Consider the following 22,996-nt stretch of genomic DNA (forward strand, 5'->3'; position numbering starts at 1 on the left):
GCACCCCCTAAGGACTCAGCACAGGATCACAGTCAAGGTCCTCTTAAGTGGAGTTCTGCTGGCTGGGTCTGAACTCTGGTGGCATTCATTCTTCTGTGTGACCCCAGAGGACTGTGAGCCCCTCTGTTTCATAGAGCTTCATCCTTACAGAATGAGTGCGGATGGTACCCATCCTTCATCTGGCCCTGAGCAAGGAGCCCCCTCAGGAGAGTGCAGTCAACACAGCCTGAGAACCATTATTTATGTGTGACTGCGAGGCAGATGCCCAACATGTGATCTGTCCTGATGGCCCCAGGGAGCAGGTGGCCCTGTGACCCCAGGATGAAGGTCAAAGCCCAGAGCCCAGCTACCTTGTTGGCCAGGCCTTCCTCCCAGCCACCTTCCTGCCAAGGCTGAACAGAGGCTCTGTATGTGAACCCATCTCTATCCACATCTGACTTGTGTGTGGAACGGGGTGGCCTCTGTGCCATCAGGGTCAGGATTCATGCTTTGGCCTCACACAGTCCTGGGTGCCATCTTCACCCCCTGCCCCTGCATCCTGCATCCTTAACAAGCTGAGACCCAGTCTCCTGATCTGTGAAGTGGGGTTGAGAACATCAGCCCTATGGGGTTGACTGAGGGTGCATGTAAATGAGAACGTCCTCCATCCCTCATGGAAACATGACCTTATCATTAGACAGCAAGGGTGGCAAGTGCCTGGGGACGCCCTGCCTGGCAACTCATGGAACTGAAAACACACTGAATCAGTTTCATGTCCAGCCTCCCCATGACCTGTCACTTCGTGTCCCTCTCCCCACAGCCCAGCGTCTGGCCAGGTACCAGGAGGCGGACTCAGAGGAGGAGGAGGTGGTGCCCAGAGAGGCTCGCTGCCCCAGCGTGGCAGCACTGGGAGCCATCAGGGCATCCGTGTGCTACACAGGAGTCAGAGCACCAGGTCGCACCGGCGCACAGGCAGCCGTGCCGAAGCCAAGAGGGCCAGCATGCTGTCCAGGCACACGGCCTTCAGCAGCCCTATGGTAAGTCTGTCAGCCATCTCTCGCCATCACCTTCCTGGCCACCGAAAGTGTCTGTATCTTCAGGGTACAAACAAGCTGTTGTTGGGGAGTTACCTCTGTTCAGTAAGGGGACATTCTTCTGGCCAGTGCCTTTTCCCCACACCACTGCACTTTCTCCAAGACGGCTGCCTTACCTGGCTTTTCAGGCTGGGGACTGCTGGGGTCCCCCTTCTAGAGAGGAAGTCTGTCCTGCCCTAAGAAATGAATAAAATATCAGAGGAAGAGGAAGATGACAACTGTGAAAAAGCAAAGTCAGATTAAAAAAAAAAAAAATTAGATGAGCCTGAATGCAATAAAAATCCTTTCTCCCTTGCCTTGTCAGCAACCCAAATATTTGTGGACCATTCTCATCAGGCAGGGGAATTTCCAGAAGTGCATGAATGACAATCTCTAAAAAGTCCTTTCACCTCTAAAATTCTTTTTTTTTTTTTTTGTCTTTTTGTCTTTTTTTGTTGTTGTTGTTGTTGTTGCTATTTCTTGGGCCACTCCCGCGGCATATGGAGGTTCCCAGGCTAGGGGTCGAATCGGAGCTGTAGCCACCGGCCTACGCCAGGGCCACAGCAACGCAGGATCCGAGCCGCGTCTGCAACCTCCACCACAGCTCACGGCAACGCCGGATCGTTAACCCACTGAGCAAGGGCAGGGACCGAACCCGCAACCTCATGGTTCCTAGTCGGATTCGTTAACCACTGCGCCACGACGGGAACTCCTCACCTCTAAAATTCTTAAAAACCAGAGAAGGAGAATCCATTGTGCTCATGCATGGCGGCCTCATTACTTTCTATCCTTAGAAACCCATATAGAAACTGCCATTTGAATAGAAGTCACTGAGAATTGCGGTCACTGGTGGTCACGGGACACATGGACAGGGGTCCCTCACCCTGGGCAGGAGGGAGGCTGTGTTGGAACAGATTTTTCTGACATAGATTTGGCAATATTGGTTGAATATTTGAAATGTTCCGACTTTCTGATCTAGGAAGTTAGTGCCCAGAAGCTTATCAGTGTGTTATCTATGTCAGCAAATACTGGAAAAAATGTACCCAGGGTTAAAGGAAGTCTCAAATACATTATTGTATGTCCATTTTGAAACTGGTGTTTTTCAAATAGCTCTTAAAGGCCTGGTAAAGACAAGGTAATGTAATGTTTTTGGAGAAATGGAAAATATTTTGATTCTGTAAAATGTGTAGAAAAAAGACTGGAAGGAAAGGCAGAAGCATGTGTTTCAAAAAGTAATATTGCCTTAAGATGGTGTAATAGAGATTTGTTACATTTTTCTTATTTTCTTATTTTTCCAAATCTTTCCAAGTACGAAACTTTACACATAATGCTGTACATAATGTATACATAATTATTATACATAATGTTATGTATAGTAATATTTTATAATATACTATATAATACATGTTATGTGTTATATAATACATTATTGTACATTATGTATTATATGTTGTATGATATTATGTAACATACAATGCAAGAATAATACCTATTCTTGGATGTATTGTTTTATAAAAAGAACATATGTATCTTTTTTTTTTTTTTTTTTTTTTGGCTGCACCTGGATTATGTGGGAGTTCCTGAGCCAGGGATTGAATCCAAACTGCAGCTGTGGCAATGCCAGATTCTTTAACCCACTGCATGGGGCTGGGGATCAAACTTGTGCCTCCACAGTGACTGGTACCCCTGCAGTCAGATTCTTAACCCACTATGCCACAATGGGAACTCCCATGTGTATCTTCCTATGTATAATAATATATTCATTTCATTTCATATGTCAGCTGTATATTCTAATACAGTTAAGATTATATAAAATCTGTCATTATAAAATGACATGTGCACGTGTGAGATGAAGATCTGTTTGCAGCTACTGGTAAAATCAAGGTGCCCTAAGTAGTCAAACCCCAAGACACTTGGCAGGTAACTGGGTCAGACTGACCACTTGTCCTCTGTGTTCTTCCCAGGAGAAAGACATAACACCTGACCCAAAGCTTCTGGAGAAGGTGAGCGAGTGTGACAGGTGCCTAGCCTTCGCAAGGCACCAAGAGCACCCACTTGCCCACCTCTCGCCCGAGCTGTCTGATATTTTCGACTTCTTCATTGCACTCACCATCTGCAACACAGTGGTGGTCACATCCCCGGATCAGCCAAGACAAAAGGCAAGTTCTGGAGCATCTGTCATGTGAGCCCACAGAGTCCTGACCTTGGGTGTGACCCCACTGTCATCACTTCTTGAGAGGGAGCCCCACTCTTCCCTTTCCTACTGGAGCCTGGGTCACTCAGCATCACTCCCAGGTTTGAAGAGGTGCACTTGGGGCTTCAGACAGGGTAAACCAGCTCAGTAGTTCTGCAGTGACATCCCCAGACTTCAGTGGGCAGGTGCCAGGGTCGTGGCCAAGTGGGAGAGGACAGACAGTCAGAGACAGCTACTGAGCCTGAGACACAAAACAGCAGTCCAGCCAGAGGTATGCAGGGCCAGGAGGAGGCTGCCTCCCTATTGACCAGCGCCTTGGGGTCCTAGATTCTTATCGGAGAAAGTACAGGATGGGCTGGGGCCTACCTAGGCTCTGGGGGGAGCTACCTGGACTTGAATCCTGACTTCACCACAAGCCAGTTGCCTCCTATGTCTTGGGCCCCTGGTCTGGGATGTAGGTCAAAGGTGGAGCTGTAGGGAAGGGTCTCGGAATAGGACTTGGCACATATTTGACACATATTTAACATTAATAAAGGCCTTTGGAGCTCCCGTAGTGGCGCAGTGGTTAAGGAATCCAACTAGGAACCATGAGGTTGCGGGTTCGGTCCCTGCCCTTGCTCAGTGGGTTAAGGATCCGGCGTTGCCTTGAGCTGTGGTGTAGGTCGCAGACGCGGCTCAGATCCCGAGTTGCTGTGGTTCTAGCATAGGCCGTAGGACCCCTAGCCTGGTTACCTCCATATGCCGCGGGAGCAGCCCTAGAAAAGGCAAAAAAAAACAAAAATAAAAACATAAATAAATAAAGGCCTTCAACACTGTCATTCAGTAAGTAGTTGAGACTCAATGAGAAGTTGCTTAAGGTGGTGGAAATAGCAATAGCCAAGTTGGGTTTGGTTGGTGTTAACATCAAGGTTCTCTCCAAAATGAGGAAGGTTTTATGTGCAAAAGAAACCTCTATCACCCAAGTGCTCCTCAGAAGGTCCTCCAGGTGGGCCAGGTGGTATTGGGTCGAGGGGGTCATGGTGAATACCTAAGTGTGGCAGTGCATAATTCAACTAGGAAACTTTAAATGGCTCCAAAGAAGGTGTTCTGAGATGTATGTTCTAAGATAGGTGTTCTAGCTTGGATGTATGCTATAGGCCTATCTCCTGAACCCTGCCCCCACCCCAGGCCCTTTCCCCTCCTCCTGAGCCAGACATTCCAGGAGGTCCCACTGGTGATGCCATGGGTGATGGAGGGTGAACAGGGGGCCTCCACTCCTTCTGAGGCAGCAGTGTATCTGGCAGCAAGGCTGACCACCCCCCACCCCCCCACCCCCCGCCGACCATGGCCTTTTTCATGCCTGGCAAGAGTACGAGGCCTGGTGGGTCCCAAGCCGACAGGCCCCACCACTCAGAGACCACTGGCTGTGCCATCAGCCCTGAATGGGGATGCTTGTTGCTGCAGCTCACCTCTCAGTGGCCTTGGCATCCCAGCGGTCTGGCCTCTGGGCTCTTCCGCTGCCCTGTATTCAGTCCCTCTGGTATTCCCTGAGGTATCTAGTTGCTAGGTTACCCTATCTGATGGACCCAGGCATTGCTGCAGTTACTGAGTAAGAGAAACTCTGATAGGACTAAGGTGTGTGCCAGTGGTCACACATGCAGTGAGTTCCATGTAGGGAGCAGAATATTTAATTGCTCACCTTTAGACTGCAAAGGAACTTGTCTCTGGATGCCTTTTCTATACCCCTATATGAGCGGGTACTACCTGGAGGATGTTTGGAGGCAGCAGGAGCTCCAGCGTGGCTGCCTGAATCTCCTGCGTGGACATGCAACGTAAAGTCGTTAAAGGACCAAAGAAAAATCACTTTTATCAAAATGAGTCCTCTGTGCCTTGTTTTACTAAATGCCTGACTTTTCTGGAGGCTATTACTATAATTCACAACTTCGGACCCATGGGCAAAATTACAAAGATTTAGAGATTGATTGTAATTCAGCAGTTTAACTGTTTCAACATTGGCTTTAAATCCATTATCTAGCAGAAAAGTAAAATTGGTATATTATACCAGCATTAGTAAACAACACTGATTTAAATAGAGTGTTGCTCTGTTGTTCCCTTATTGAGCATTTTAAAATTTTAACAGTTGTATATGTATCGTTTTATTGTTTTCATTCCTTGCTAGAAAAGATATAATTTCCCGTGATTTTTTTTTTAAATATTTGTTTAAGGATTTGGGTCCTGAATTTGTCTGTTTCATTTCTTTAGACAGATTCTTTTGGGTTTGAGAATTTTTTTCATATATTTAAATGTTTTATGGACATAATTCAAAAGAATGTGAAAATTGGTCTGTTGTTCAATGGTTTTTTAATTGGAAAAAAATTAAAATAATAAAAAGCCAGGTAGTGGCAGGCCCACTCCTCTGAATGTTTTGGTAAAGCAGTGGGACACTGCATTGAGGGGACAGCTTCAAAGCATCAGGCACCACCAGCCACCAGTGCACTGAGTCCATCCAGGACCTAGGTCTTGCCCCCCGCATCCTGAAAGAATGAAAATTGCAGAACCTTTGTCAGAGGCAAGAGTGGAAGAGGTGGAGGAATAATCTTAAGGACTAAGCTCCAGCCCTGGTTGCAGTTTTCAGTGGGAAATGGGAGATCTGTTTTCCCAGCCCCTACTGGGGAAGTGGAGGGAGGCCCTATGGGAGTCACGGTGGGGCCTTAGGGGAGAACCTCACTTGCCTTCTGACTGCTTCCCTGGCAGGTGAGGGTGCGCTTTGAGCTGAAGTCCCCCGTGAAGACGATCGAAGACTTCCTCCGGAGGTTCACGCCCAGCCGCCTGACCTCTGGCTGCAGCAGCATTGCGAGCGTGGCCACCAGCAAGTCTGCGCACAAGTCAGGGTCCAGCCTCCTGTCCACCCTGGCCAATGACGGTGCGCTGCTTGGGTTGGAGGAGAGGCTGGGCCCTCCAGCCCCGGGCCTTACCAGCAATGGCTACAGCAGTGGGGCAGATGGCTGGGCCCAGCACAAGGTGGCGAAGGAGCCAGAGCCTGAACAGGAGCTGCGCTATGAGGCCGAGAGCCCTGATGAGGCGGCGCTGGTCTATGCAGCCCGAGCCTATAGCTGCACGCTCGTGGACCGGCTGCACGATCAGGTGTCGGTGGAGCTGCCCCACCTGGGCAGGCTCACCTTCGAGCTCCTACACACGCTGGGCTTTGACTCCATCCGCAAGAGGATGTCGGTGGTGATCAGGCACCCACTCACGGACGAGATCAACGTCTACACCAAGGGTGCTGACTCTGTGGTCATGGACCTCCTGCTGCCCTGCTCCACAGGTACCCTGCTCCCCTTGCTCCAGGGTCAGGGGCCCTGGGGGGTGAGGGTGTCGGTTCCCAGAAGTCAACTCCTCCCCCATCGGTGCTTTGGGTCTCTGGGTGGCCATTTCCTCCCTTTAAAGGGTTAGGACTGGAATGCACCAGATGCTGGTGGGGATACAAGGCTTCAATGAGCGAAGCCACCTCAGAATAATGTGATTGAGGATTACTGGGGGGTGAGGCCTAGTAATTTTTAAGTTTTTAAATCTGTCTGATGAAAGTTAAGAACTACAAGTTTAGACTACAAGTCCCAGAAGTTTCCTTTCTGCCCTGTGATTGCCTGGACCTCAGATACCTATGAAGCCCAGGCCATGGTTTTCAGCCCATTTGTGGGGCTGCCTCAGGCTTCAGTGGGGGCCCAGGTAAGTGGGGACTGCTGGCCTTTGGCCGACTTCAGGCGGAGAAGCTCCATCCTGGTCTTCTGTGTGCTAGAATTCCTTTTAACTTTTGAGTTGAAAAAGAGGAGTTCAGAAACCACTGCTGGTGCTCTACACTCCTTGGTGTAGAAAGTGGAACTTTGTTCAGCAGAAAGGCTTGCACTTCTTGCCAGATACAAATGCTTCTGGGGCTTGGGAGGGGGAAGGCATGGGTCCCCACTGGTAAACCTGGTTACTCCTCCCTCTGTACCCAGAGGACAAAAGGGTCACATCTGACCTCTAGGGGAGAGAAACTGGATAGAAGTGAGGATGCTGCTGGTGATGGAGGGGGACCACCTGGAGCCTGACCCCCTATAGCCTTTCTCTCCTGTATCCTGGAAACACCTCTGGGTACCACCTCTATGAAACCTAGTATGCTGAATATGCCCTTTTGGAGCTCTGGAACAGAATGGGGGGAATACCACTCTGCTTCCCATGGTCCTCTCACCATGATCTCAGTGCTTCAGTACAGGACTCACTTGGGGCTCCAATTAAGGGAAAGTGCACTAGAGGGTCTCGTCAGACAGGAAATCCATTTTCTAGTCTGTAGAAAGCGATTGCCTCCCAAAGGCAGCTGAGTGATTTGCAAATGTGTCTCTGAAAGTGGTTTGCATGGCCTTTCTTGGGAAGGGCCTACTTCAGGGCGGAGTTTTGCCTTAGCAGCCCTGTAGTGGTTCTGCCCTAGGGTGGACATAGAATCCAATGTCCAGGCTGATTTTGCATTCCAAGGGCATACTTCATGATGAAATTTGATTTTTGCATTCATGCAAAAGAAGAACAGATAGATATGGCAATTATTCTGGGCAGATTTCAGCCTACTGCAAAAATATCACCTTTGTCCTATTCCACAGCCTTATATTAAAGACAGTGTAATGGACCACTGTGTTTCAGACTTGAACATGTACAGTGGGTCATGAATAGGGAAAATCCTGAACCAGCACTAGCCAGCAAGGGTAGGAGGGAGTGACAGGAGAGGCCCACCCCCACTCTAGAGAGAGGGCGGGGAGCCTGCTGAGCTGTGCAAGGCACAAAGGAGCAACTGAAAATGTAGCAGCAGTGACCAAATTTGTCCTTGGCTGGCAGTCCATTTTTTTTCTCAAGTTTTATTTATCTATTTATTTTGGCCCTAGCAAGTAGCAGCTTGATATGGGACCCCAGTTCCTAGACCAGGGATCGAAACTGGACCACAGCAGTGAAAGCGTGAACCCCACTAGATTACTGGGGAATTCTCAATGCACTTTTTAAAATACATAGAATGCCTCAAATTTCTTGACAAGGCACAAACAAAATTTCTATCCCTCAGAGTCGACTTCAAGGTCAGGGAGTGCGGGGAGCCCATGGGCAAGCTGGGGAACCTCCCAAACCCCTCCATCTGGTCCTGCTGCCCCTGCATAGGTTTGCTGTTGCACCCACCTCCTCTTCTGCTGTCCACCTCCTCCCATGGGTCTCTGGGAGGAATTAACTATAGGTGAGAAAGAGCAAAGTCTTCCATCCATTGCATCACAGAGCAGACAGGTCAAAGCATGACATTATCCAAACCATAACACTGAAGGGAGCAAATCAGTAATAAGCGGTTTGTGTAGCTCTCCGCCCTTCTTCGGGAATTTCCAGGCAGTGTCCACTTTAAATAGATTTGAGTAGACATGATCTATGAGTAGATTCCAAGCAATTTAAGATTCAGGACATTCAGAGCCCCCTGTGGTTTCTCAGGTGACAGGATGGCTCTGGGGTAATTTTGTAGTTATTCACCAGCGATACCCTGGCAGTGTGCATAAGCTTTCACCTTGGAGGGGTTGGCGGGGTGTGGAGTCAAGCAGACTTGCAGATGGTCAGGCTGCTCTACCTGTGTGCAGGTGATCAAGTGAGGAGGGCACTACCTTTCTTCAAAGAGCTCACAACGCTTTTACCCAGAAAGGCACGAGGAGGCTCAGCTGATAGTGGATGGGGAATGTGTGTATTCACAGGATGTGGCTGGGTCTTGCCCCGCCAGCAGTAGGTTGTGGGGGATCGAGTAGAAAGCCTGGACTATACCTCACCCTAGTATCTCCAGACCGCTGTTCAAATCCCAAGTCTACAGTTATGGGCCAGGTGACCCTGGACAAGTCACTTTCCCTGTGCCTCACCTTCCCTCTGTACAAAGAAATCCGGATGCTGATCTCACAGGAGAGCCCTGGCCAACCTTCTAGCCCAGTGCCTGGTGTGTTATAGGCATAAAGCATAAGCTAGGTCCCTTTTCTTCTCTCTGGTTTCGTCTCCAGACTTGCCCGAGGTTCAGTCTAGTTGCCATTTTGTGTGGTCATTAAGACATAAAGCTGGGATGGCTCCACCCACTCCAAGGGCAAGGATGGAGGAGGAGGAAGGCGTGCCATCGAAGAGGTTACCACGTCTCTCCTTGCAGGGCTGCCTGGGCTCTGTCCCACACAGAAACATGTCAGTGTTTTGTGTGACCACACTCTCCTCCAGGGCATCCTGGGTCCTGAGTGGCCCGGCCTGCCTTCTCTCTCTCATTAGTTTTCTCTTGACCAGTGTGGTTAAGGGCAGCATCACAGCCCCTGCTCCTTCCCTGCAGTGCACCCTTACCCTCCCCCTCCAGACAACTCAAGTACTTTATTAGTATTAATTCCAGAGTCCCCTCAGCCAGATGTGTCTTTGCTCAAAGAACAGTCAGAATCTGGAATAGCATTATCACAATACCAGGAGTAAATTGTAGTCAAAATTAAAACGGCTTTTTCATCTTTTCAGGAAATTTAATTTCCTAAAGCAAAGTGATCTAGGGCAGAATTTCCCCACTCTCTTTCTCTTCACTAAGAAGACTCCTTAAGGAGTCTTTTCAGATTTTTTTTTCCAATTGTCCCCCCTCTGACATTTTAATGCCACAGTTATGCTGTAGATCCCTTTATGTACGCTTTGTGTATTTGTGCTTTATGCTTTTTTATGCATAAATCTTTTTATGATTTTTTTTTGTCCCCAAGGGACCAATCTTTGGTCTTTTAGGGGCACCATCTTCTCCCTGGAGAGCACAGGTCTAGGAGATTAAGAGTGTTTCTCCCAGGTCTTGTTTGTCAAGCAGCTGACTTGGACTGTAGACAACCTTCCCCAGACCAGGGGGCTCACCACTGGAAAGTAGGGTTACCAGATTTAGCAAATAAAATATATTGAGAGTCCAGTTAAGATTTAATTTCAGATAACTGACAAATAATATTTTTATTAAAAATATATCCTATGTGCTGTTTGGGTATCTGATATTCTGTCTGGCAACACTGCTGGTGTAGAGGGGATATAAACTGCACTTCTTTCTATTAAGTATGATTTTTCATAAAAAGAAGTTTATGTGCCTCCGTTTATGTCCACCTCCTGGACAAAAGGACACCAGATCACTCTTACTGAAGTCTTTTTGGTTCATATGAGATTCTCATTTCAACAAGGGGTATTAGAAATAGTCTAAAATATGAGGTTCTTTTTTTAATTTTTAAATTTTATGTCAAAGCATAGTTGATTTACAATGTTGTATTAGTTTCAGGTGTACAGCAAAGTGATTCAGTTATATATATATACATGTATCCATTCTTTCTCAGACTCTTTTCCTATGTAAGTTATTATAGAATACTGAGTAGAGGTCCCTGTGTTATACAGTAGGTGCTTGTTGATTAACTATTTTATATCTAGTAGTGTATATATGTTAATCCCAAATTCCTAATTTATCCCTCCCTTCTTAACATTAACTCTAAGTTTTATATGGGATGTGTATAATACTGACAAATAATGAAACAGACATGGGATAAGTCTAGTCGTGCAGATGTTTTCTGGGTGCCCCTTACTGGAAGCTGGAATAAATCATAGCAAAAGGATGTACTTGTGACATTCCTGCATAATGAATTGCAACAAAATTCTGGCCGGCTCTCCAATTACATCCAGCTAGGGCAAGGCAGTATAGGGAGGTCCATGTAGTCCTCACTGGCTCTGAAACACACTAACTTATACTTTTATCATGCAAAAACTAAAGCACCTTCTGCTTCTCACTCATAATCATTGACCCAAAAACACGGTAGACTTAAGAAGGTATGTGTTGGGAATGCCTGCTGTGGGGCGACAGGATCATTGACATCACTGCAGCTGCAGGATGCAGGTTCAGCTCCCAGCCCTGCACAGTGGGTTAAAAGATCCCGAGGTGCCACAGCTGCGGTGTGAGTCGAAACTGTGGCTCAGATCTGATCCCTGGCCCGGGATCTCCATATGCCACGAGGCAGCCAAGACAGAGTCAAAAGAAAGGAAAAAGGTGTGTGTCACTTTGCAGTGGACTCCACAGTTGGGTGAGGCTCAAAGTCAGCATTTCTCCAGTTTGGTAAAAATAAGCAGTGAGTCTGCTCCCCATCTAGGTCTACAGGAGATAGAAAAGGGGGTGGATGCTTGGAAAACTCTTACTAGTTGGTGCTAATTTCTTAGCGTTTTAAATTTTTTTTAAATATGGTTTAAAAAAACAACATACTATAAATCTTAACCATTTTTAAATGTACAGTTCGCTAGTGAGTATATTCACACTGCCTTGGGACAGATCTCCAGAACTTTTTCATCTTGCAAAACTGAAACTCTGTATCCAGAAAATCTACTTTCTCCCCCAAGCCCCAGCCCCTGGCAACCACCAATCTATTCGTCTTTCTAAGCGTTGATTACTTTAGAGACCTTAAAATATGGCTGTTGTCTTTCCTGGGGTGGGAAGACAGCTCAGCGCCATCAGAGGGTAGTATAAAACGTATCAGCAGAGTGACTTCAGGGGGCCCCGGGGTCTGGAGAGGTCCAGGGTGGTCCACTGAGCTCTGTGGTGATCTCTCACCCGTGTTTCTGCATCTAATCCAATTTAGATGACGCCAGAGGACGGCATCAAATGAAAATCCGAAGCAAGACCCAGAATTACCTCAACCTGTATGCAGTGGAGGGCCTGCGCACTTTGTGCATCGCCAAGAGGGTGAGGGGGCGTGGCTCTGTGGGAGGGGCGGGGCCGGCCGCTGGGCTGTCTCTGCACTCATCAGGGGGTCTCTCCCAGGTTCTGAGCAAAGAAGAGTATGCCTGTTGGCTGCAGAGCCACTTGGAAGCGGAATCCTCCCTGGACAACCGCGAGGAGCTCCTCTTTCAGTCTGCCATTCGCCTGGAGACGAATCTGCACCTGTTGGGTAATTACGCTCAGAGCGGGTATCTCATGCCATGGTGTGGAGTTTGCGAGTCCTGGACGCTGAGGTGCCCTGGCTGTAGTCAGCGGCAGCTCTGAATGTGCTGGGCTTGGTTAAGAGTACTTCTGGCCTGACGCTAGCGAGAACCCCAGATGGGCTGTCCTCAATGGAATGCTTTGGCAGTGGCCTGTTTCTGGGGCATTCCGTGTGCCAACCTGCTGGGCAGATCAACTGCACCCAACTTGCTTCGCCTGAAGCCCTGCTTTCCCACCAAAAATAGAGAGGAGGCGCAAGCCTTTTCATCGACTGATGCTTGTAAGGCTACCCCCATCCCAGGAAACAAACAGAAGCAGTTGGACTCCAATCAGGGCTGCATTTTACATCTTGTGCATGTTTCATGGATTCAATTTGGGTGCAATTCATTTTTACTCAACTATGCCCATATTTCCTACTGAGTTAATAAGAGTATTTATAAGAGTATTTATTACTTTGGTATTTATTTAATTTAGTATTTAATATTTAGTAGTGTATGTATTAAATTAGCTGGGTCTTTGTATGTGCATGCTCTCTCTCTGCTCTCACCAGGAGCTCCTTGTGACAGTGTTGTGTATACACCAGCCCCCAATCCCATGGTACTGGTGGTCAGATGATACTCCTGAGGCACAAAGAAATAGGGGTTCATCTTTTAACAAGAAAGGCTGTAATTTATTTGGTCCCCTTTCCTGGGCAAAGGAGTTGGAATACCTGAATATCTCCACATGGATATCTAAGAAAATATGCATATGAATTAATATTCAGATATTTAAGAGTATTACATATAGACACTTTCTACAATTTTCTATTTTGCCTGTGGTGTCCTATGGGAGACCATGCACTATTCAAAAAAGCCCGAGGATCCAGAGGCCCAGAGGCATTCTGAGCGGTATCCTTGGGGGTGAATTAAATGAAACACTTGGAAAATGGCTGTGCTCCTCTCTGCTGCCAGGATCTGATTTCCTGAAGCAGATTTCCTGTTCACACCTGGAATGTGCTTCTCTGAAAGACACTGTCGATAGACCCATGGGAGGTGGGTGGGTCCCACTGGTTATCCTGGCCCACCTTGATGACCTCCCCTACCAGGGGCCCTCCCCACTGCCCCGTTCCCCCCCCCCCATCTCCACCACCCCGTCTAACTTCTTGACATCATCCTCTATGCACCTGCCGTCTCATCTGTTCCAGGCAGAAAAAGGGAAATGGAGTCTGTTTTGGTTATTTCAGGCTGCTCTAATAAGAATTCCATGGGGCTGATGGCTTAAGCAACAGACATTTATTTCCCACAGTTCTGGAGGCTGGGAGTCTCAGATCAAGGTGCTAGTCAGTTTGATTCCTGAGAAAGGCTCTTGTCCTGGTGTATAGGTGGCTGGCTTTCTTCTGCATCCTCACAATGTAGAAAGGTTGTATCTCATGCTTTTTGTCATAAGGGCACTAATCCATTCATAAGGGATCCACCCTTATGACCTAATCACCTCCCAAAGGCCCCACCTCCTAATGCCATCACCCTGGGGATTAGGACGTAAACCTGCGGATTCTTAGGGAGGACACAAACATGCAGTTCATAGCAGCACCCCAGCACAAGGAGCAATGGGACGAGAAGTAGGGCTGATGCAGGTCCCTTGGGAAAGAAGGTGGGTAGAGACCATCTCACCAGGTTGCAAGCAGAGGGAAAAACTGAGGCTGGCCTAGAGAACATTTTATTGCTCCAAGTTGTATATTTTCCCCAATATATAGAAACCTGTATGGGAAAATCTTCCTCTTAGGTGTTATGTCTGGAAAAATCATATTCAGGATAATGTTGCTTTCAAGAAATAGACCTCTGTGGTCAGTTTCAGCAGCAGATGGTAAACAGGGTTGAGAGCAAGCACTACTGATGTCATTTGCCAGAAGCTTTGTGTGGGATAGGTAATCTTAAAAACTTTTTCGTCCATTGGAGCTCCTGTTGTAGCTCAGCAGAAAAGAATCCAGCTAGTATCCATGAGGATGCCGATTCGATCCCTGGCCTCACTCATTGGGTTGGGGATCCGGTGTTGCTGCAAGCTGCGGTGTAGGTCATAGACAGCTCGGATCCCGTGTTGCTGTGGCTGTGGTGTGGTCTGGCAGCTGTAGCTCCAATTCAACCCCTAGCCTGGGAACTTCCATATGCCACAGGTTTGGCCCCAAAAAGCAAATAAAATAAAAATAAACCTTTTTCATCCCTTGGTGTATGGGTCATTCCCATTCCACAAGCTTTGTTTCCAAGTTGTCTGAAAAGTTGAAAGTCAGCTGACTGTTAGGAAGCACTGGAGGTGCTCTGCACATCCAGAGAGTTATATTCAGTGCCTCCCAGTTATTCCTTCTGTGTGAAGTCAAGAGAGCTAGTGGATGAGAATCACCCCATGCTTCCAGATGAGTTGGACCACAAGCAGGGTCCAGTCTGCAGGGGCTGGCCAGTACCTCTACTGTGTTGGAGTGTGGCATTCATGCCTGTCGGGGAGGGGGTGGTGCCCATGAGCAGGGGACTCATCCATACCATTGTGTCTTTGACCAGGTGCCACTGGGATTGAAGACCGCCTGCAGGACGGCGTCCCTGAAACCATTGCCAAGTTGCGTCAAGCAGGCCTGCAGATTTGGGTTCTCACTGGGGACAAACAGGAAACAGCCATTAACATTGCATATGCTTGCAAACTATTGGATCATGACGAAGAAGTCATCACCCTGAATGCCGAATCCCAGGTGGGTGGAGTCCCAGGTGGGTGGTGTCCCAGAGCCCTGCCCTGCCTGGGCAGCCTCCTATCCCACCAGCCCCAGGGCAGAGCAGGAAGGAATGCCTGCCATTTCTGGAAGTGGGCCTTTGCCCTCTGCCTCTCTCTTTGCACCTGTGCTGTGCTTCTGGCACTTAGAATGCGGTGCTTGTCATTGTCTCAGAGTCTGGGGAATTTAATGGGATTTCTTAGTTTCAAAGGAATGCACATCTGGACTTTATAATGCAAAGTTCAAGCCACTTTTTCCTGACACACCATCCAGCTAATAGTATCAGAGAGTGTTTTTCATGTGGTCAGGTGGAGCCAAGGCAGCATGGTTATCCTCAGGATGGTTGTCTGACCGATGTCCCAATGGCGTTGGGGTTTTAATTCATCATGTCTGTCCCCAAGTGTGGAGGGGAGATCTGCTTTCTATGGGCCCTGGCCTGGGCTCTGAGTCCTTGATTGACTGCCCCTTGGAACATCTCCAGAGGATGACAAGTCCAACTTTTATGGCTCATGCTCTTGGTATCACACTAAAGATGTGCCTAACCACAAAGATTTCTCCTATATTTTCTTCTAAATGGTTTATAGTTTAGTCTCTCAGCTTTAGACATAGTCCATTTCATGTAGAATTTTTTGTAAGGTGTGAAGTTTATAGCAGACTTCATTTTTCTGCATGTAGCTGGCCAGTTAATCAGGCACCATTTGTGAACAGTCTTTTTCCTTTGCTGAAAAATCAGTTAGTCCCGGAGTTCCCACTGTGGCTCAGTGGAAAGGAATCTGACTAATATTCATGAGGACACAGGTTCACTCTCTGGCCTTTCTCAGTGGCTTAAAGATCTGGTGTTGCCATGAGCCGTTGTGTAGGTCAGACATGGCTCAGGTCTGGCGTTGCTTTGGCTGTGGTTGTGATGTAGGCTGGTGGCTATAGCTCCAATTTGACCCCTAGCCTGGGAACTTCTGCATGCCGTGAGTGTGGCCCTAAAAAGACAGGAAAAAAAAAAAAAAAAAGAAAATCAATTCAGTCCTATTTGTGTGGATCCATTTCTAGACTTTCTATTCTGGTCCATTGATCTGTGTGTCTGTCCCTTTACCAATACCATGCTGTCCTTTGGTTTTTTGTTTTGGCTGTGCCCACAGTGTGTTGAACTTCCTGTCCCAAGGATAGAACCTACACCACAGCATTGACTCAAGCTGCTGCAGTGACAAAACTGGATCCTTAACCCACTGTGCCGCAAGGGAACTCCTGTGTTTTTTTTTTTTAATATAAATCTTAAACTAGGTAGTATTTTGTTTAATTTCCAAGTACTTAGTGTTTTCTTGTTGTATTTCTGTTTGATTTCTATTTTAAACCTATTCTATTGATTTCAATTCATTATTGTCATAGAACATGCTTTTGATGATTTTAATTCTTTTGCATTTGTTCTTTTTTTTTTTTTTTTTTGGTGGCCGCACCCACAGCATATGTAAGTTCCTGGGCCAGGGATTGAATCCGAGCCAAAGCTACAACCTACATATGCTACAGCTGTGGCATTACTGGACCCTTTAATCCACGTTGCCGGTCCAAGGATTGAACCCATGCCTCTGTAGCAACCCGAGCCACAGCAGTCAGATTCTTAACCCACTGCACCACGGCAGAAACTCCCATATGTTCATTTTTTTTTTTTTTTTAATGACCCAGGGCATAGATTATCTTGGTGAATGTTCATATGTGCCTGAATGTGTTTTCTGCTATGTTGTTGGCTGGTGGGTTAATAAGACCCAACTGAGAGATAGTATGATTCGATTCTTTTATAAGAGGGGTCAGCAAATTGTAGCCTATGGGTCAAATCCAACCTACCACCTGTTTCTATAGATATTTGTTGGAACACAGCCTTCCCCATGTTTTTATGTACAATCTTTGTCTGCTTTTGTGCTATAATGGCAGTATTCAGTAGTTGCCATAGAGACCGAATGACCTGAAAAGAGTGAAATATATACTCTGACCGAAAATAGCCACTCCAGCTATTCTGATTTCTGTTTGCATGGCATACCTTGTTTTATTCTTTAGTTTATAATCTACTTATAGGATTGCATTTGAAATGAGGTAGGGGTTTGGGGGGAGGTTGGTAGTTAGGTCATGTTTTCATTCATTCAGACAGTCCCCTTTAATTTGATATGCTTAGATCATTTACATTTATTATAATTTTCAATATGTTTGGATTCAAGTCTACTCTTTTATTTCTTGTTTTCTTATTATTCTGTTTTCAGTTTCTCTAAAACGAATTCTTTTTGCCTGTCTCAGGCTGACTTCTGGAAGAAGGTCACTGTGCACAGCTCATACTTACAGAGTGTGGGGTTATATTCCCCTCCTTGAGCATAGAGAAATTACATAAACTACTTAATGTAGTCCAACAGTGAACACATAAATGGAATCCAGTGAACTTTTTATTTTGGTTAAAATGTTTCGGGGTTCTAAAACTTTTATTTGATTTTTCTTTATATCTTCTCTTTGTTTCCTGAGACTTCTTTTGTATTAAGTTCTAGAATGGTCTCTTACTCTTGGAACACTTTTGTAGTGGCCGCTGCAGAGTCTTTGTCAGATAATTCCAGTCTGTGGGTCATCTTCAAACTGGCTTCTGTTGATTATCTTTTTCCACAGGCACTGAAAATTTTCTAGTTCTTTATATGCTAATAACTTCAGAGTTCTATTGTGGGCATTTGTAATGGCACTCTAGTCATTTTATTTTAATTATTATTATTATTGTTTACAATTTTTACTAAATTATTTTTTAAATTAATTTTTAAAATTAAAGTATACTTGATTTACAGTGTTGTTCCAATTTCTGCTGTATGGTCATTTCAAATTCTACGGAGAATGGGGATTTTTTTAAGTCAGTCATCTTGGGTTCAGGCTGCTTGCCCTGAACAGCCTCGGGGTGTTGGTTTCAATGTCAATTTTGTTCAGTCTTTGCTAAGCTGTTAAAATCTGTCTCATCTCTTTGCCAAGCTCAACCCTCTCCCAATTTTTCCATTACTTTCTGATTCTCTGGGACTCCCTCTGGCAAGAAAGCTAGGGTTGGAGTTACCTTGATCTGCCTTGTACTTCTTCCCTGACCCTGACACAGGGGCCAAGTGGTGGTGGGTCAGACAGCATGGAGGACAGCACTTACCTTGCCATTCTGGATGTTCTGATGGGAAGGAAGGGCCACCTCCCTCAGTGTCCTCAGCAGCAGATGGCCCTGTTGTTCCTGCTGCTTCCCCCAGAGCAGAACTGCCTGGGGCTGTGCGCAAGAGAACAGAGGAAAAAAAGTAAATAAAAATGTGGTTTCCTCCATCTTCTCTGAGCATTTGGAGTTGTCTTTTCCACTCCTCAGGCCAGACATAGAAGGCTTCTCCAGGAGCTGGGGCATACTCTGTCCCTGCTGTGGAGCCCACCTCCAGCTTCCATGATGCCTGAGTCCAGACCAGAGGCTGCCAGAGTGACAGTAGAAACCTCACTGTTCAGTGTCCTCAGAAGGCTGGCCTTCTTCCCCAGCCTGACAGCTGCTGTTTGCTCTGAGTCCTCAACATTGCTCCAGGAATTGTTCAGATGCCACAGCTGCATTCATGGGGAAGGCAGGGCGTGCTTGCTCCTTCTTACCTTGTCAGTGCCTTGAGCTGGGACCAGATGATTCATGCTGTTTCTGAGATGAGATCCCACATTCTCTGCAAGGCCTTCCTGGTCGCCACCACTCCCAGCCCCTACCAGAGGCAAGCCTTTCCCTCCCTCTATCCAGCGACACTTTGCAAATCCTGGTCAGTGACTTGCTATGGTTGTGGATGAGTGCGCATGTGTCTGTCTGCCTGCCTATCACCCATGACCAATAGCTGCATCTTCTTGGGCTTCTTTTGCCTAGTCCCATTCACTTTCCTAAATGTAAAAGTTCCCCGGTAAGCGCTTGTTGGACACCCCTGGATTTCCACGGTGCATTGCAGGAAGCTGGTCACTAACCCACTGTCTATCCGTGGAGAACTAGGAACCACTTATGTTCCCTGGAGTGTGTTCATTCCTGGAAACACTTATCCCACCTATGCCTCTGTCCCCTGACCCTGCAGATTCCCCAGTAAGTTCCCCTGTTCTTTTTGGAGCTCTTGATACAGCTTTAGAAGGGCACAGCCAATTAAAAGCCACAGTAATTATGCTTTTTACTGGTCAACTGCAGAGCTTAGGGAGACACTGATTACACTTCTTTTGCTTTTGCTGGTGCCTCACTAGGAAACAAGAAGGGCTGCATAAGGGCCTCTGAGGACCCACAGGAAGTGCTTGGAAAGCTCCTGCAGCCTAACCAGTCAGCAATTCATAGTCCACAGTCTGGCCAGGCCTCCCAGAGTGAAGGTGCTCTGTTCTGACCTCTACACAGGATAATGAAGTCATGTGGGTCTCATAGGAACCCTAAACTGACTCGATCTCTTACACGTTGAAAGTTATCCTCTTCCACTGGCTCCCCAGTTTCAGGAGAGTGGCCTTCTGGGCAGAGCCTGAAGCCCAGGATCCTCAGATGAGCTATAGGGAATAACCTAGTCTGTGATGTGGCCGAGTGAACCGCACCAACCTCTCATGTTCATTTCAGGAGGCATGCGCGGCCCTCCTGGACCAGTGCCTACACTACGTGCAGTCCAGAAGCCCCCACAGTGCCCCAGAGAAGACTGCCAGCAGCGTGAGCGTGAGCTTCTCGCCCGTCTGCCCGCCCTTGGTGACCACCACCCCCAGCCCCAGCCCCAGCCTTGTGATTGATGGGAGGAGTCTGGCCTATGCCCTGGAGAAGAACCTGGAGGACAAATTCCTCTTCCTCGCTAAGCAGTGCCGGTCTGTCCTTTGTTGTCGCTCAACTCCCCTGCAGAAGAGCATGGTGGTGAAGCTGGTCAGGAGCAAGCTCAAAGCCATGACTCTGGCCATAGGCAAGTATCCACACCAGCCAGGCGGGGCCTTGTGTGAATGAACAGCCCCCACCTCGTGCAGCTGCTTCCTCTCGAAGCCTCCTGAATTTCCTGCCTTTTCCATGCTATGCCAAGAGCTTCCTTGCTCTTTTTTCTATTTATAAAATCACACAGTGCAATAAAGCAGCCTGTTCCAAATATAAAGCTTAGATTTGAAAACCACAAAATACACTAGCAACTGATATAGATATTAGAAAGTCAATAATAGTGTAATGGTGGTTTAAGATGAAGCTTCTTACTGCTTCCTGGGAGGCAGTAGACTACTGTCGCAGGCAGCCATGGCCACAGCGGAGCCCTGCACATGAAACACTATCCCAGGCCCTTTGCAGGTGCCTCTGATCGCTGTGAGCTGCCTGGAGTCCAAGGCCCTGTAATGCTGCAGGACCCAGAGGCTCAGTGGTGATCAGAACTCCCATTGCTTCTTGTCTGCTGAACTTTGTTTTAAGACAAGCATCTAATTTTTTTAAAATTCATCCTAAGGTATAAATAGTTACTAAATTTTGCATCCTTCCCTTAAGGGTTGTGCATCTAATGATGGTTTTTCCTTCCTTCTCTACCCCTCTCCAGTGGTCACCTGTTTCCCCCCAGGGCAGCATCCTTGCCCACCTCCGATTCAGGTCGTCTCCCGTGAGGTTCAGGGACTTGGCAACGCCACCTGCTGGTGAGGGCCGGGAGAGACTGTGGGTAGCCTAGGAAACGGGAGGCTCCCCAGGGTCCCCGGATATCCAGCATTGAACAACCTAGGTGAGAGATGGCTCTGAAATAAAGCATCCTCACCAATCAGTAACAATTACCATATTTTCTACAAAAGGTCTGGGTCAGTCCCTCTTTGCTGCTGTGGGGATGGCTGCCCTATCACTCCTCATCAGGACAGCTGAGGCCTCTGTAGAGCTTGGGTCTGGGGTGGGATGGCCTTAGCAGTGTTACCATGGAGGTGGCCCTGCACTCCAGAGGGCTGTGGTAACTGTTAAGGGGAATGATCATGTTAAGACAGGCAGCTTTCCCATGGGTGGCCCCTCCTCAGGGAGGCTGTCCCAGGACCACCTTTCCCTCCTGTGTCTGGAATGGCTTTTAGGTCTCTCTAACAAATGTTGGAGTCAGGAGCCAAGGAGTCTGCAGGCTACCTCTGCACCCTCAACGCTAACTCTGCTCCTCTACCATCCACCCTCTGTGGTGACATGAGGACAGTGTACCCAGTAGGCTGCTGTGAGACAAATGATAAATCACATTTTTAGTGCCTGGTCAGTGCCTGGCTCAGCCACTGAATCACAGGTGTGTGGCATTCATTTAGGAAAATGGAGGTAAAGCCTCTGCTGGTTAAAAAGAAAAGAAAAAAACAGGAGTTCCGTGGTGGCTCAGTGGGTTAAAGATCTAGCATCGTCACTGCTGTGACTCAGGTCGCTGCTGTGTCGCAGGTTCAGTCCCTGGCCTGGAAACTTCCACATGCTCTGGGCACGGCCAAAAAAAAAAAGAAAAAATTCAAAATAGAATCACAAAAGAGAAAGTAAGGACCCATCAGAACTTTAGCTTATTTCTTTCAGTGAGTTGAAGTGTAGATATGACTTATTCTTGGGCATCCAGCAGTTAATAATCCAGAGAACATCACTGCGTACATATCTCACTTTGAATAGAACATTCTTAGAAAAGCTGCAGAGGTTATTGCTTCACAGAATTTCAGTTGGACAAATATTGACTCATCACCCATGTTGGGCCCAGTGCAATAAAGAACAGAGAAATCACGGGAGAGAGATATCCTGGAGCCATGGTTTTAGTCACTCCAGAGTTGAGTATCTGCACTTTTTGTGTATTTGAAACATGGGAGGTACTCTGGGACTTGTGCCCTTTTGCTGCCCTGTTCCAAGAATGGTCACTATCACTGAGTGACAGTGACTCCAAGTTTCTGCTTGCTTTTCCCTGAAGGTGTCGAGAGTGCTGTCCTGTGCTCCTACACTTGTTTTTATTTGGCTGCGCAGTGGCATGCATAAGTTCCTGGGCTGAGGATCAAACCCATGTCACAGCAATGACCCAAGCCACAGCAATGACAATGCTGGATCCTTAACCACTAGGCCACTAGGGAACTCCAGCTTCTATGCATTTTCTATCAGCAATGTGACTGAATAAGCAGGAGGTCTCCTTTATCACATACTCAGAGACCCCAAGGGTGAGCACAGTATCTAACAAGCTAGCTGGATGTGGGTGTGCAAAAAGAGCCCTCCAGTTTGCTGGGCAGAGTTCCACCTCCTATCATCAGTTTTGAAAACCACTGGTGTGCTGTGAATTGGAGTAGCCTTGGCTAGTATGCTATATGTGTGACCAAGTCTGGAGTAGTCAAGGGGATAACGATGAAGATGGTTGTCCTGTCCCTCCCCATGCTGGATGCCGTGTGAAGAGCTCTCTTGGTTTGAGGAGCCAGTAAAGCAGAGCACATTCTAAGTGGGAAGGTACATGCTGGCCGCTGCTTTCTGTCATACCTCCTGGTCCAAGCATCCTGCCATGCTGCTTCTGCCTGCATCACTTGGTTCCCTAGGGATTCTTCCTCACTCCATCCCAGGACCCTCCACAGGACCCCAGCTCAAGGGCACCCCATGAAGATCCATCAAGCCCATTTGATTCCATGGATCTCAGCTCAAACGATTCTTCCCACCTGTGCTGTTTCTAGGAGACGGAGCCAATGACGTCAGCATGATCCAGGTGGCAGATGTAGGCGTGGGAATCTCGGGCCAGGAGGGCATGCAGGTAAAGACCGAGGGGCCCTCAAACCGTGCTGGCCTTCCTGTGGGTTCTGTCCAGCAGAGCTAAATATTGGACTTCAATACATTCTGGTAGGAGACCAGGTGGCCGGTGGCACTTCATGGGTGTAAAGCCACGTGCCGAGAGTGGGTGTCTGTAAGTATATGTCTGTGAAAAGGTGGGAAAGAGTGCAGCAAGGTGAGTCATCGCCTTCCTCTGGCTGTCAATGCGTAGAAGGCCCTCTTTCCTGCCCCTAAACATTAATGGTGCCATTTGCTGGAGTACTGTTGCAACCTAGTGCCACTATCCAGATGGAATGTAGCCATCTTGGCTTGTGTGAAAATTCATCTCTGCACTATTTTTTTGTCCCTGTCTTTG

At 47.5% G+C, this 22,996-nt stretch overlaps 1 protein-coding gene across 1 annotated transcript in view; it reads left to right on the forward strand.

The window, feature by feature from the left end:
- Positions 1–22,996, forward strand: part of ATP10A (ATPase phospholipid transporting 10A (putative)) — a 173,796-nt gene that overhangs the window by 137,019 nt on the left and 13,781 nt on the right. Inside the window, 9 exon segments of the mRNA XM_021098662.1 lie at positions 800–856; positions 859–1,016; positions 3,017–3,211; positions 5,980–6,550; positions 11,865–11,968; positions 12,047–12,173; positions 14,734–14,918; positions 19,522–19,849; positions 22,548–22,624. Coding sequence (XP_020954321.1) covers positions 800–856; positions 859–1,016; positions 3,017–3,211; positions 5,980–6,550; positions 11,865–11,968; positions 12,047–12,173; positions 14,734–14,918; positions 19,522–19,849; positions 22,548–22,624 — 1,802 coding nt within the window.

Source organism: Sus scrofa, chromosome 1 (assembly GCF_000003025.6).
Source record: "Sus scrofa isolate TJ Tabasco breed Duroc chromosome 1, Sscrofa11.1, whole genome shotgun sequence".
NCBI lineage: Eukaryota > Metazoa > Chordata > Mammalia > Artiodactyla > Suidae > Sus > Sus scrofa.